The sequence below is a fragment of the Peromyscus maniculatus genome, chromosome 6 (assembly GCF_049852395.1).
Source record: "Peromyscus maniculatus bairdii isolate BWxNUB_F1_BW_parent chromosome 6, HU_Pman_BW_mat_3.1, whole genome shotgun sequence".
NCBI lineage: Eukaryota > Metazoa > Chordata > Mammalia > Rodentia > Cricetidae > Peromyscus > Peromyscus maniculatus.
In genome coordinates, this window is record NC_134857.1 from 57348913 (window position 1) to 57364899 (window position 15987).

General features: G+C 36.2%; 1 protein-coding gene across 4 annotated transcripts in view; it reads left to right on the forward strand.

Annotated features, from left to right (window-relative positions):
• The window catches only part of Fstl5 (follistatin like 5), a 596430-nt gene that overhangs the window by 463130 nt on the left and 117313 nt on the right, over positions 1-15987 (forward strand). For all 4 annotated transcript variants that reach the window (XM_006972666.3, XM_015990071.3, XM_006972669.4 and 1 more), the window contains exons 9-10: positions 8000-8161; positions 14061-14195. In XM_006972666.3, coding sequence (XP_006972728.1) covers positions 8000-8161; positions 14061-14195 — 297 coding nt within the window. The remainder of the gene's footprint in view (positions 1-7999; positions 8162-14060; positions 14196-15987) is intronic.

Genomic DNA, 15987 nt, shown 5'->3' on the forward strand with positions numbered 1-15987 from the left:
ATGTTTTCTCCTGAATTTTCTATTCTCTCTTTTTCATCATCCTGACCAGCATGATTTATTCCAATAGTCATTTGGTTATTTAATCGCTCAGAGCAGGGATTTCCTCTACAGCTGCAGGAAAGGTTTGAACTGGTTTTGCTATGGGGGCCTGCATGAGGCCCCTCCGGGAGTTTCCCGAAAACTGAGGCAAAGGATTACCCTGTCTGTCCTTTGTTGATCTACATTCGTTGGTCCAGTGTTTTCCCTTACCACACCTTCTGCATACTCCAGAAGGAAGGGGCATTCTGTTGCCATTGTTCCTTGAAGAAACATTGCTTCTAGGAATGACCTGTTTACAGTCCCTTTTAAAATGTCCTTGCTTTCCACATCCAAAACATCTAACACTCCTCAAACCTTTTGAAATTACTTCTCCTACCCACATATCATCATGCTCATCAGCCTCAACATTAATTGTTTCTCTAATCCAATCTTCCAAAGGTGCAGATCTTGCCCTTAACGGCCTGATTATTCTTTTGCATGCTGCATTCGCATTCTCAAATGCCAAAGCTTCAATTATTGCCTTACTAGCTTCTGATCCTGAGACCATTCTGTTTACTGCTGAAGCCAGTCTTTCTAAAAAATCTGTGAAAGATTCTTTTGGGCCTTGCATAACCTTTGTGAATGACTCAGGTTTTTTTCCTGGTTCATCAACTCTGTCCCATGCATTCAAGGCTGCCATTCGACATAAAATTACGGTTTGAACATCATATAAACATTGTGTTTGTATTGAAGCATATTGGCCTTCTCCAATAAGCTGATCCTGACAAACTTGTATTCCTTTATCCCTCCATTGTGTTTCTACGTTTCTAGCTTCCTCCTTAAACCACGTTAGAAATTGAATTCTCTGGCTGGGTTCCAGAACAGCTTGTGCAAGGTCCCGCCAGTCCTGTGGTATAATCCTATTATATGTTGACCAAGAGTTTAACATTTGCTTTACATATGGGGAATGCATGCCATAAGATACTATTGCCTCCTTAAACCTTTTAAAATCCATCAGTTCAATTGGAGCCCAGATATTTTGTGTAGCCATTTGATCAGGCATCTGCTGTACGGTTACAGGATAAATTAAGGGTGACTGTGTGAAAACAGGCTTTCTTTCTGTAACCTTATGATCCAAACTTGAACCATCTTCACTGTTAAAATTAACAGGTTTTTCTAAAGCTATTATCCTGGCACTTAAATCGACTATCTTTTTAAATAGTAAAATGAGAATAAGCATGGTGATAAACTGCATAATTCCCATAATACTAATCTTTTCATATAGTTGTTCCATTGTCAGATTGCCTAAAATTTCAAACAAAACCCAATTTTCTTCCAATGTACACAGGAAACCCATTTTTTTAAATGTGGAAAAAATTTGTCTTTTAAATAGTTTCCTTTATGACTTACCAAATCTGCGTAGAACAGTAGAAATCCGAGCGAATTTCAAAACAGTCACCTAGAGTCCTAGGTGTAAATTCAGCGAGAGAGAGAGAGAGAGAGAGAGAGAGAGAGAGAGAGAGAGAGAGAAACAGAGAGACAGAGAGAAAGCAAGAGAGAAAGGGAAAGTGAAAGTGAAAGTGAAAGCGAAGGGGTAGCAGGCTAAAGCTTAAAGCCAGCCACTTGTTCCCTCTTGAGCCGAGTCAAGGCTTGGCTTTACAGGCAGGGGCCCTGTTTAGCAGGGCAGGCCTGAGCTGTTTGTAGCACTGGCTTTAAACAAGCAGCTCACAGTCCGGCCTGAGGCCAAGCAGACCTGGGCCGGGACTAGGGAGCCGGTTGCTCCGGCTAGGGAGCCGGCCCCAAGCAGTTTTTAATGGATTCTTGTCACGTTGGGCACCAGATGTAGATGTAACCAATCGTCTTTTTAAAATAAGAAACACAGAGCCAATGTAAAAAAGAAAGCCGAGAGGTCAGAGCTCAGAGATAAAATCTTACCTCCTGCAGTGCTCCTAGCTTCCCCGAGAGAGAGGGAGGTACTTCCTGTGTCCCTGTTTAAATAATCTTTCTGTTCTGCCTTCTCATTGGTTGTAAACCCAACCACATGACTGCCTCATCACTGCCTGTAAGTACCGCCCTCCAGGTCTTAAAGGCGTATGTCTCCAATACTGGCTGTATCCCTGAACACACAGAAATCTACCTAGCTCTTCTAACCACCACGCTCTTACTATGGCTCTAATAGCTCTGACCCCAGGGCAACTTTATTTATTAACATAAAATTAAAATAACATTTCAGTACAAATAAAATATCACCACAAGTCTCCCCTGCAGTTCCGGCTGCTTATTTAACTTTAAGGAGCAAGTTTCATGGAAGTTTCAAGAACTTGCTGAAACTTGTAAGTTGTTTACATCTGAACATTGTAACATTTCTGTGCTTCCTGAGTTCTCCAGGATGGAATGTTTCATGTCAGAGGTAACTAATGGAAAACACATATGACATTTATTTTATTACATATAACACAAGTTCAAAAAGTGTACATTGATCAATTACATTAGTAAACACCAAGTCTCTGCTGTCCCATGCCCTTATACATTTATGTACGTACTCATGAAGATGAAATAAAATAAACTTCAAACCCAGCCTAGCACCTTTCTGAAAATTCTTTCCCTATCTCATCTTTATCAACTCAATAGCAGCACATGTAGCACTATGGTATAAGTACTTTATAACAATAATAGTTATTATTATTATTACTTTCTTTGTAGAACACCATGTATTTTAAGTGTATGAGATGGTTTTCCAGATCTGAATCAATCTATAATTTTATGATTTAATACAGATATCATGTAATTAATGTATGGTTGCTCAATAAGTGAGTAAAATAGAGCATTTAGATAATATTGGCAAGATTTCTTTATACCTATTCAAATAGTAATAAAAAAGAATAAATAACTTATGATGGTTAAAATCAACTGAAGAATTGCAACTGAAAACCAAACTAAAATTTTATTTACCCTCCCGTTGATTTAAGACTTGCTGCACTTTCTCAGTAATACTTATATTCTAGTCATATTTTACAATATTTATAGAAAGAAAATGAGCATTATTTACATAGATATTTTCATAGATAATGAGTTTGTTACCTATTAACTGTCATCTCATGAAGTATTTTAAGTGTTTGCTAGTGATGTATACAAATACATAATATATACAAGACAAATTTTATAAAATTCATTATTTTCCCAACATCTCCATGCAAGCTCTTTTACTATAATTTATTCAAGCATGCTTTTTGTAAATGATTGTGATATTCTTTAGTATGATAGGAAGACATGTTCTCTTTTTGTCTTCTAAAAATACAAAACCTTTCTGTAATTGTTGAAGAAATCAAATTCTTTTTTGCTTTTAAACTGTGTTTGTGCTTAGGTGAACTATATTGAGTGATATTTAAATATCCTCCATAAATCTAATAACTTATTCTGTGTTATCATTTTAGTAATTTAGTGGATTTCCTTTGACAATATTTTGCTTGAGATTTTAGCATATCATGAGTGAGGGTAAACAATAATAATTTTCTCTTGTATTATGGAATGGAAATTTCACTTAAGCATATCATAAGGTATATCATAAGTTTCCTAAAAGTAATTGCTTAAAAATTGTGTATTAATTAATTTGTAGTATAATAAAAAGAAAGTAGAGAAGTAGAGTTACAAGTAGAGACAATAAATTAAGAATATCTAGGCTTGGTGCATTTTTTTTATACAATGACTAATCTTTGGTTATCTGGAAATTTGAGTGGAATGTTGGGACTGTTCCCAAGAGATTCCTTCACATATCTCTCATCAGAATTACTTATTGCTTGACTGCTGCCATCACTGAAGATTTTCTGTCTAGTATTTATGCATAAGCATCTCCATGAGGTGGGTTATCTTTTTAAAGTCATAGTCAAATCATCCAAAACCAAGTTATCATGTGATAACTTAGTACAATAGCCCACTTCTCCATGGAAGATACCTCTTGAGACCTTGAAACTGAATAGGTGGAGAGGAATAAAACTTACACAAACACCAACATATTGTCATGGTTAATTTGATATCCAGGGCACTTATCCAATGACTAATAGGAGGTTAAGGTGTAGAGTATGAATACATGAATGAGTTTAATACTCATTCATGCCATTGATAGGACAAAGAGGGACAATGTGAGATTTCACCATGTGCTTATAACAGCATGATATTTAAAATTTGTGGATTATTTATGTTAGCCATTTTCCCATTTCATGTTTTATGACCACGAATTAGTAAAGCTAACTGAAGCCATGGCACATAGAACCAAGACTAGAGCAAATCCTGTTTAACTTTTATGTCCAAATGTTCCACACTTTGGACCTCTTGCCATGTAACTTTGAATTGTTTAATATAGCCTACCCTGAAAGGTGAGAATTAGTTTTCACATTTTAAAGACAATCATGCCAAAGAATGTGGAGAAATATTTTGATGCTTTCAAAGACCTATACCCTATCACACACATCATCTATTTTCCATTAGCTGCAATGCATTTTGCAAGATGTTGTTACTTCTTTTAGTGAAACAATACAGCCATCTTTAAGCACTTTTACTAATAGATTTAATCTAGGTAAATGTTATAAGACTTTTTTTCAAACTTCTGCTGTTTGTGTAGATTCTGGTATATAGCCAGATAGCGTGTAAATTCAGTGTGAATAGTTCAGATACAACATTGTATGCCCGTCACTGCTATCTAATCCTTAAACGCCTCTTCCAAAATAAACCCTATACTAAACCAATTAGTCAATGTTCTGTTCCTTCCTCCTAGCTCCCTATCAATCTGTTTTGACACATTTACCCGTTCTGCTGCTGTCTCACACAAATCAACTGTTATTGTGTCTGACCTTTCCTGTTAGACTGATTTCGCCTAGTATCAGATCTTCAATATTTGTATTGTAGCACCCTAAGAACTTAGTTTCCCTGCTGAAATTGTTGTATGTTATAAAAAACAGCATGTTGTTTTTCAGCCACTAGTCATTTTTTTCAGTCACTAGTCATTAGTTCATTTGCATTTTAACTTTTCCTTAATATGAGGATTGGATTTTTATTTTGAATTATTTTTAAAACCAGTTTCAAGTCTCTGAAGGAAACCTAGATTAGAAATAGCTCATTAATGCCTGTTAATGGGAATCCTTGTTAATTCTAACTTTATGTTTCAGATGTTAATAGACAACCAAACTATTGTTCACACTCTCTGAATGGCTACATTCTTCCATAGCCCAACCAGGGAGGTATAAGTGTTCCAGATCCTTCATATCTCCTATCTGTACATGATGTTTTGTTGTTTGTTTCAATAGCCATTTTAGTGGGTAAATGTGTACATGTGTATTTACATATATGTGTATGTGTATATGCAAGCTGGCATATACACAAACACTCACAGCCACACACACACACACACACACACACACACACACACACACACACACACACACAGCGGGGGACAGACAGAAAGAGGGAAAGACAGACAGAGAGAAACTGACAAAGGGATTTGAAACTTTTGTTTGTATTACCCTGTATTTTGACATCTTAACTTTTACTTGCTATTTGAATGTCTTATTGTAAGACACATTTATTCTTGCCTTTTTCTTCATGTAGCTTTTAAAGATTTATTTGTATTATTTGTATGTATGGGTATCTATGCAGGATATACACATCTGAGTATATTACTCATTTGAGGCCAGAGGCATCAGATCGCCCAAGTGCTCTGCAAGAGCAGTATGCTCTTTGTCACTGAACCTTTCAAGCCCTAGTGCCCCATATTTTAATTGAGTTCTTTGTCATTTACCTTCTGAATTGCAATAATTTTTATAGATTCTGCATATTAGTCTCTTATCAAACATAAATTGTAAATTATTCTGTGTTCTGTGAGTTATATTTAATCTACCACTTGTGTGTGGGTTTGTATCTGTGGATATGTTTTTGTAACAGTGTGTGTGAGGAAGTGTATATGTATGTAACTGTATTTTCTGGCTAAAGGAGAAGCTTTTTGTCATTCTTTAGTGGCAGCCAACTTTCTTTTTAGAGACAGGACTTTTCACTGGTCATTACTCACTAAATAAATTAGGCTGACTATGCAGTGAGCCTTGAGGATCATATGTTTATTCCTCTCAATTACTCAGATTACAAACTTGCACCTCTATACTGGCTTTTTATTAATGTGTATTCTGAGGACACTGTTCAAGCCCTGTGTTTGTGTGTTAAGGACATTATAGACTGCACTGTCTCCTAGGTTTTCTTCCTTCCTTCCATTCTTTCTTATTGTTTTAGATTATTTTATTTTATGTGCATGAGTGTTTTTCCTCCAAGTCTGTATGTCTTGTAAATATGCCATGTATGTGCTTAATTTAAAGAGATGTCAGAGAAGATTATCAGGTTCTCTTCAACTGGAAAGTGAACTCAAGCCTCCTGAAATAGGAACCAATACTCAAGCCACTAAGCCACATTTCCCCATGAGCCTCTCCCATTTCTTTCTTGATAATGTCATGTGATGATCCAAAAATTTTAATTCAATTGAGGATCCATTTATTTATTTTTATGTTGGTGCTTGTGATTATGGGGCCATAGCTAAGAAATCTTCATCAAATTCAATGATAGAATGAGTTATTCATTTATTCTGATGCTTTCTTTGTTTCTCTCTTTTATTTCACTTATATGTGCTGTTTATTCTATAAATGGAGATATGTATGAATACATTGATTAAAACACTGTAGTATTTCCTATGACTCATATTTGTTATTTTTCTTTCTTTAAAATTTATTTTTGTAATTATAACTCTCCCTTCCATTTCCTCTCTTCAAAACCCTCCCCACTCTCCTTCAAATTTTTGGCCTCCATTTTCACTGATTGTTATGATATGCATATTTGTATATTCATATACATGTATATTCCTAGATATAAACTGTTCATTAAGTACATATAATGTTACTCATACCTGTTTTCAGAGCTATTTATTAAGAGTTAAAGTGTTTTATTTGGACAATCAGAGCTATGATTTAACTTGATTCAAATCACATGAATATAGTATGAAGTAGGAGTTCAAGTTCACGTTCTTGTAACTTATTGACAGTTGTACTAGACATTCCTGAAAAATAGACACCTTGGTGCTATGTGAAACATCAGTTGACCACAGTAGTGTGTGGTCATTCCTTTGCTTCCAACTCTGCTCTGCAGTACTCTGTGCTGATCCTCACATCCGTTTCTCATGGCTCTAAAGACCAAAGTGTTGTCCCTTTAGTGTTCCTCTGCCTTTCTGGAGATTATTATAGTCACTGGGGCCCCTAGTAACTCTTCTTGAATCTGAGGAGCAGCTACTATATGTCTATACAAAGCTGCATTTGAAAATTTTTTCAGGGTTACCTTACATTTTCCGATCAATTAGGGCATATTAAATTTTACCAGTGATTGCTTTCATTTTACCAACCAATTCTTTCTATTTTTGAATATACTTTATCTTGCATTTCATTTACTTTAAATACTTTCAACAATGTTTTCCAGGGATTAGTGTAAAGTCTGGCATGTTTTTAACAAAATTTATTGTTAATAGTGTGTTTTTAGTATACTATTATGTATAAATTGTGCTGTGGTAAGGAAACACATTCCCTTCTAACTACATACTTATTTATTTAAATAACTGAATCCATAAGCTTTTAATTCTTTATAATAATTTTTAAGTGTTAATTTAATGCATAAGTCATCCTGTAGTAGGCAAGTGGGAGCCTATTTCAGTATTATGTTTTCAAGATTTTATAGTTTCTGAAACATGATATTCCATGTTTGAATTGTATTTTTCCTGACATAGGCCCAGAATTACCTTTCCCCAAGCATCCCTGGGACATTTTAGTAGAGAATTATACCAGGAAACTGATTATACAACCTAATGAAAATGTATAATTCATAAGGGATCATCTTATAATTTTTGTTCATTTTCCAAGATGGTAAATGATGATTACTTATCTATTTTTTCTCCCACATTCAGTTCCTCCTGTCATCCGGGTGTATCCAGAGAGCCAGGCCAGAGAACCGGGGGTAACTGCAAGCCTTAGGTGCCATGCAGAGGGCATACCAGACCCTCAGCTTGCCTGGCTGAAGAATGGAATTGACATTACACCAAAGCTCTCCAAACAGCTCACACTTCAAGGTGCCTGTTTCTTACATTCTTTTCCTTAAATGAATGTGCACATCTTTTGTATTAAATTTTAGGGAAAAAATGACAACACACAGCACTTGTGAACCAACAAATTATTGTAGCAGCAGTTGACAATATTAAAACATGGTTGCATCTAAGGAAAAAACTGATACAGTTCTATAATATGTTTACTGTTGTAAATATAGTCTTGTCATAGAGATTAATACAGGATGCCATTATTTTGGTCACAAGTACTATATTTAATTATACACCTCTTTTGATTAATTGTTCTGTAATTATTTATTTATTCCCTGTGACATCTTGAGTATGTTTATCATTATCTTCAGATTGAAGTGTCACTTCTTGTATTCTCTGTAGAGCTAGAACTTACTTATTAGTTTAAAATTCCTTTAAACAATTTTTATCATTGAAATGTTGTTTTTTTTTTATTTCTCTACTAATTTAATAGGTAGTTTTCCTGAGTATAATAGTCTGGGTTGATAGTTGTGGCATTCCAGTACAGGATATGAATATATAATTTGATAAAAAGAGGTAGTATCATCATTAAAGAAAAGCTAAACTGATGCTGGAAATGTTTTCTTGAATATACCAAAACAAAAACCTCAGTGGAAAAGCCTCACTTGGAGAACAGTTTTGTCATTGCGATGTTGTCTTAACAGAGTTAAAATAATTCTTTGGATTTCTTGTCTGTAAGTTCTTCCAGGTAGTTTGCATCGGTTGCCTTGTCACGGGATTAGTAAATTTTGGAGGCCCCATGTAGTCCTGGGTGTTCATGTTGTTTTCAGTTCTGCACTGGAACTTCCACATCTGGAGTTTGTAGAGTGAAAGGGTGAAACAAAGTTTGATGGTCTGGGGACTACACATCTGTCCACAGCAGGTGCAAGAGTGTGGGAAAAAAAGTACCACTTACTAGTCATCATCAGAAGTTATCAGTTTGATAACTGAATTATCAGGGTCTGGGCACTCCTTATCTGAAAGACAAATTGGTAAACAGTCTTACTAATAGAAAAAACCTAGAGCAAGATATTGGGGTGAAAACTGAGAGACCAGGAAAGCAGAAAGAAGCCAGCCATGTTCTTACTGCTAGAAATCCTCAAAGAGAGACCTACTTCCTGTATACCCATGACTATATCCTTTCTGTGGCTGCCATCTTAGTTCATCTTTCTGCCCAGCTACATCAGTTTTCTATTTCTGCCCAGTTCTATCATTTCCTGTTTGTCTGTACAGACCTCCAGACCTCTATGGTTAGTGCTGGAATTTAAAGGCATGTGCCACCATGCCTGACTCTGTTCCAGTGTGGCCTTGAATCCACAGAGATCCAGATGAATCTTTTCTTACTGAATGCTAGGATTAAAAGCATGTGCTATGACTCCCTGACCTCTATGTTTAATATAGTGGCTGGCTTTTTCCACTGATTCTCAGATAAGCTTTATTGGGGTACACAAATAAAATATCAACCACCAGACTTACCTGTTTGTATCAAGTGCTAGGAGGTGTTAGAAGTTTGGGTCCAGTGCTTTGGGATTCTGGAAGATTTACTTGTATGCACTATAGGTAGGGGGCTGAGCTTGGCCTGACTGCTCAGTGTCTTTGACACCTTAGCTCTTGGTGCCAGGAGATAAGAAAAATGGGAAGTTTGGCTGATTGCTTAAGGGCTGGAAACCCCTTACTCTCAGTGCCTAAAGTGAGGGCTTAGAAGTTTAGGCCTATTTTTCAATTATTAATCTCACTATCTGAATATATAAATAAGTACAATAACAATGCTTGTAGCCTATGCACTAAAAACTAATCAAACTAACAGAAATAGAATAAAGAAAAGACGAGTTATTTTAGCTAGAGTTTTCCTGCCTTGCCCACAGTCAGGACAAATCTTTGTCACCCACCAGTCCCACAGCCACCTAGACCCAACTAAGTAAACACAGAGACTTATATTGCTTACAAACTGTGTGGCTGTGGCAGGCTTCTTGCTAACTGTTCTTATAGCTTAAAATAATCCATTTCCATAAATCTATACCTTGCCACGTGGCTCGTGGCTTACCAGCATCTTCACATGCTGCTTGTCCTGGTGGCAGCTGGCAGTGACTCCTTCCGCCTTCCTGTTCTTTCTTTTCTCCTCTCTGTTAGCCACTGGCCAATCAGTGTTTTATTTATTGACCAATCAGAGCAACACATTTGCCATACAGAACATCCCACAGCAAGTTATCCCTCTCTCCTGCCCTACCTTTGTGACATTAACCTAAATTATACATACATGTATCTGTCTGTTTGCAGGAATATCAAGAAGATACATTGTATGAGTTGTTCATTCCAGTCAGCAACATAAAAATTAGAATCCCAGGAAAAAATAGTTATTTTCAATTATAATTATAAACGTGAATAGATAGCTTTGAGAAAATGAGTACAAATTTTAGATAAGTATAGGAAGGACAACTTAAAAGGAAAAAATGTAAGTGTGTAATTCATGTTGTAGTTCCTGACTGTAGTTTGATACTGTGATTATTTAGTCATTTATTTATCCAGATATGTTCTTTAGCATTTGTGCATTAGGTCAAAGTCTGTGTTTGGTCTGAATAACTATGTATTATAGGGTGATACATGAATGAAAAAAAATCTTACCATAGCACATAGCACAGACATTTTATTAGCATACAAGTGCAAATATTTGGTAGAAGAATATTAAAATTCAAGAAGGAGACAAGACTTGGTGATACCACAGAAGAAAAAGGAAAAGTAAAATTGAGGGACATGTTCTGCAGTGCCAGATACATAGAAAATGAAGAAAAGAAACTTGAAGTGCATCCTTATGCTGGGTCATCAGCCAGCTTGACCTGAAGTTGTTTTAAGAAGAGCATCAATAACATTCTCTTTGATGAGATTATAAATGATAATGAAGAATTATATACAAAAACATTACAGATTTTGAAAAAAAGACTAAGAAAAGGCAGTCTCTTGCTGGAAAGTTATTGATTGGTGGGGAATATTGTAAAGAGGTAGGATAGAAGTGATGATGTAGAAAGAATCATAGAAATTAGTAAGAAAGAGGGCCATGAGACCCCATCCTCTGTGATTCTTCTGGGTATCCTTATTAGCGATTTACTGACAGCAGGAAGTTTAAATATTACTTCCTGATCATTTTCATTTATTTCATAATTTACAAATCAAAACCATTTGCTTAGAATGATAGACAAAAGTTGAAGACTTCAATATTCCACTCTTCAGATATTTCCTAAAAAATGAAAGTCCACAAAGAAACTTCCAAGCTTAACTATACCATAGGTCAACTGAATTTATAGCTATCTACACAATATTCGACTATACATGGAATACATACTCTTCTCAGTGATCCATGAAAGCTTCGCTAAGATTTATCACATTCTAGGTCATAAGGCTAGCATTAAAAACAATCCTTGCCTATTGTCAGATTAAAGTATAACTGGAAATCAACAACATAAACTATGAGTATGTTTAGAGACTAAGCAATATTTTTTGGAAGATCTTTCAGTCAATGAGTAAACTGAAGAACAAATTTAAATATCGTGTAATTAAATTAAAATAGGGCAATTTGTCAGAACAAGAAACAGGGAGTTTGAGAGGACAACTTATATTTCTAAGTGTTTACAGAGACATAGACACAAACACACACACCAAAATGAAAAAACAAAACTGAGAGATCTGAAAGAAATAATCTAATGATGAACCTTAAAATTCTAGGAAAATAAGAAAAGCCAAATAATATACAGTAAAATTTAAAAACTAATAAATTTACCACACAGATATTCAGAAAATTACAAAGACTTTCAGATTATGAATAATTACAAATAGGGCAGTCGTGGCGCACGCCTTTGAACCCAGCACTCGGGAGGCAGAGGCAGGCAGATCTCGGTGAGTTTGAGGCCAGCCTGGGCTACAGAGTGAGTTCCAGGAAAGGCTCAAAGCTACACAGAGAAAACCTGTCTCAAAAGACCCCAAAAAACAAAAACAAAAACACCAAACAAGAGTCAATTAGGAAGAGATGGAAAATTGGGGATAAAGGATAAGAGTGAATGAATAAGAAAACATATTTAGTCACAGGTATAAGAAATGCCAGAGAAAACAGTGTAGGATAGGGACAGAGAAAGGAAGGGCAGTCTTAGAAGCCTTGTTCAGATGCACTATCAGCTACACAACATCTTAACAGCAAAAATACAAAATTAAAAATAATGAAGGAAAATTGAAATTAGTAAATAACATGAGGTAGAAGTAAACCTTGGTTAGTATCACTTCCTCCTTGGGGAATTTCTCAACACTGATTGTTTTTTTGGCAGAGTCTCTACAGGCAAATAGAAGTGTTGTTGATCTCAGTCACTCAGGCAGACAAGTTGAGTCAAGTGTCTTCACCTGTATTAGTAACTTATCTCATTTTTTGAGACAAAATAGCTGACAGTAACAGTATACGCAAAGATGGTTTTATTCTGTCTTTCACTTGGAGAGATACATTCCATGGCAACAAAGGCATGATGGCAGGAGGTTGGCTGACCACATTGTTTTCCTAGTTAGGTACTAGAGAGTGAGCAGGTAATGCACCTATTTTATGAAACACCAAGGCTTATTTCCAGTGACTCATTTCCCCTAGACAGTGTCTACCTCCTAAAGGATACACAGACTTCCCAAACAGTGCCACCTTCAGGGGACCAAGTGTTGAAACACATGAGCCTATGGAGGCATTTCAATTTCAAACAACATTTCCAGATAGACTTTTGTGGGAGAAGACACCCTCTCCCCTTCTCACCAATCTTTCTGTCTCAACCAATACTTTTTTCTCTCATTCAACCACACCAGTTTACCTGTCATTCACTTGCCACAGAGTTGTGTTCTAAGCCACTATACATTGTTTTGTCACTGAGCAACATGGAGCATAGATAACAGACACCAGAGAGACATCTCCATAAAAGGGAAAACGGGAAAAGAGAAACCAAAACTCATGATAGCAAGAGAACACAAGTTTGGAAGTACAACGTTTTCATAAAAATCAAGCCTTTTTACTTGAGTACTTGTAAGAATTCATTCTATGAATCTCAGGCTCTTCATCTGGTAATGAAATGCCATTTGTATAGATTACATAATAAGATATATGAAGGTTCTAGCATTTTTCCAGCATGTCATACATGATTAATTACACTTTGGCTTTGGTGTTGGAAGATTCAACTTATTTAAGGATTTGATTAAAATATTATCTCAACAATATTTGAAATTTTGTACTTATAGTGATTATATATCTTAATTATAGTTTAAGGTAAGTTTTTGGGGAAATTTCAGATAATCATGTTATTATCTCCCTATTCTCTTTCTCTAGTATTTCCAAATATCTAATAAGGTTGCTTAAGTGACAGTGGTACACTGTAAATTTCCTTAATGAGACAATACACATGTTGATATAATTCACTTAATTCATATCAGTGGATTCCCATAAATGAGATGATAGACTTACTGATAGAATCCATTCAACTCATGCCAGTGATTTTTCACATGTGTTTCTATAAGTGAACAAGATTGCTATTGTTTGTTCTAAAAAAAATCTTAGTTTATAGATTGGGTTTTAAATATAAATACATACATCAAGAAGATAGTTACTAATAAGAAATATTTCATATGCATTGTAGGAAAAGGAAATGCTATAAAATGTAGAGTGTTTGCATTTGCTGGTGGTAAGCTCTCATCAATGGAGTGACAACACAATGCACAAACACTTGAGAGCCTCTGGAGCAATTTGGCATATCTCCAAATTATGGGGGAAGGAAGGAAAACGGTTTAATTAGGACAAGCTCAGTGAGCTGTTTGCCTGTATAATCAGAATGCACAGTACCAAAGCTGAAACTGTAGTTTACAAGTTGCGTTTGCCTTCTGTTCCCAGCAAATGGCAGTGAGGTCCACATAAGCAATGTGCGCTATGAAGATACTGGAGCATACACGTGCATTGCTAGGAATGAAGCAGGCGTGGATGAAGACATCTCTTCCCTTTTTGTGGAAGATTCTGCCAGGAAGACCCGTATGTATTGAGCCCACCCCCCCCCCAACACATGCGTGTGCACATATACATATACACACATGCACACTGCACATGTTATAGTGTTGTCCTTGTAGTTTGTGACAGGCACAGAACATAAAAAAAAAGAAAGAAAATCTGTGTTCATGAAGAAGAAAAACCTTAAAATACTCAAAATAGTTTTGAAGATGTCTGACAGCTGATGCAATTTTCCCTCCAGCTCCAGCATCAGCGCACCAATGTACATAAGATGTTCCAGACACAGACTTCCTGTGTGCTCATGTGAGAATTTCAATCCCTGTAAAGTCCCTTTTCCACGCCGTTTGTAAAATGTAATGTCCTCAAATGATCATCAGTGTGTTTATGGACGGTTTTAACTCAGCCTCTTTCTGAGCCTGCCAGAGGCGCAGCAGCCATCGAAGCAGCAGCTGTGCTGTGACCTCCTCTGCCCCACAGCCTCCCTGCCCCAGTGTCCATTAGCAATGAAAATCCTTTGTTATCATGACATGTGCCGTATGGTCATCCCTCGGAGTTAGGATAAAAGTGGACTGCACATACACACTGAAAGCTTATTTCATGTGTACACACTTGTATATTCCAATGGGTATTTGAGTTCTAGCATTCTTGGGTAGTGGTGAACTCAAGCTAATTAGAGTATCCTCCAGTTTAAACTTTTTTTAAAATTGTTGGTCACGATGGCATTTTTATTTATCTCTATTCTATGATGTGGGATGAAATATTTTTAATTTTACTCATTCTGTTGTGTCATGACAGTGGACACAGATAGGGAATGATGAAAACAACACATTTGTGCTAGAGCCGAAGGTTTCTTATTAAGTGAACTCCTCTAGGCAAAGGCATAGATTTTTCTTGATCTTCTGCTCACATTTACCATAGCGTGGCTGGCTGTGTGATGACTTGGACTGTGTGTATTTGAACAGGTTGTCACCTTCATTCATTGATCATTCCTTGACTAATGTCAATTTTGATAGTCTCTGATGTTTTGGACCTCTCATTTGGGGCCTATTTCTCTGAGCCTAATTTCGATGAATGTAGAAACATCTCAAAATAGTCATGTTACCCACTCTTACACCAATGATCACAGGTAAGTACGAGTGAATCACCAGAAGGCTGCCCAGACTTGCCAATCAGCCCAAGTTTTTCTATAGTTTTCCTGGGAAGGGCAATCGTCAATATAAGTGAATATTTAAATAGGTAAGTTTTAAGGCATAAAAGTAAAAATGAAAGCCAACTTGCTAACCTAAACAAACTCATAATTTCTGTATCGCTTTTGTTTTTTCAAACAGCTATCATTTCTTAACTTTTTTTTCTTAAAATTTAATTAGAAGTAACAAAACTTGCTTTGTATTTGTTATTTATGATTGTATTCATAATGTTTGGCTTCATTACTTTGATTTTTCTCTCCAGTGCCATGATGTTGATATAAATACCATTTTATAAAGTAGTTATGGAAGTTATATTAGCTATTATATAGGGCTAGAGGGCTGTGTGGTGCATATAGTAGGAATTAGGAGAGATTGGTGTGAGGCACACATGTGGGTTTAGACAAAGGACACATGCTATTTATAAGAAAACATCTTGCCTTTGGCAAACACTTTCCACATCTCCACTCCCAGTAGAGCTCAGCTGATGGAGACTCATCTTCAGGGTTAAAGTGCATGATGAGCAATCTGTCTTCCACGGGAACTATCTAAGCTGCTGGCTACATAAAACCAAGCAAGCATTACATCACAGCTGGCCAGAATTTTAGTAAGAAATGGGGTTAATACAGCTA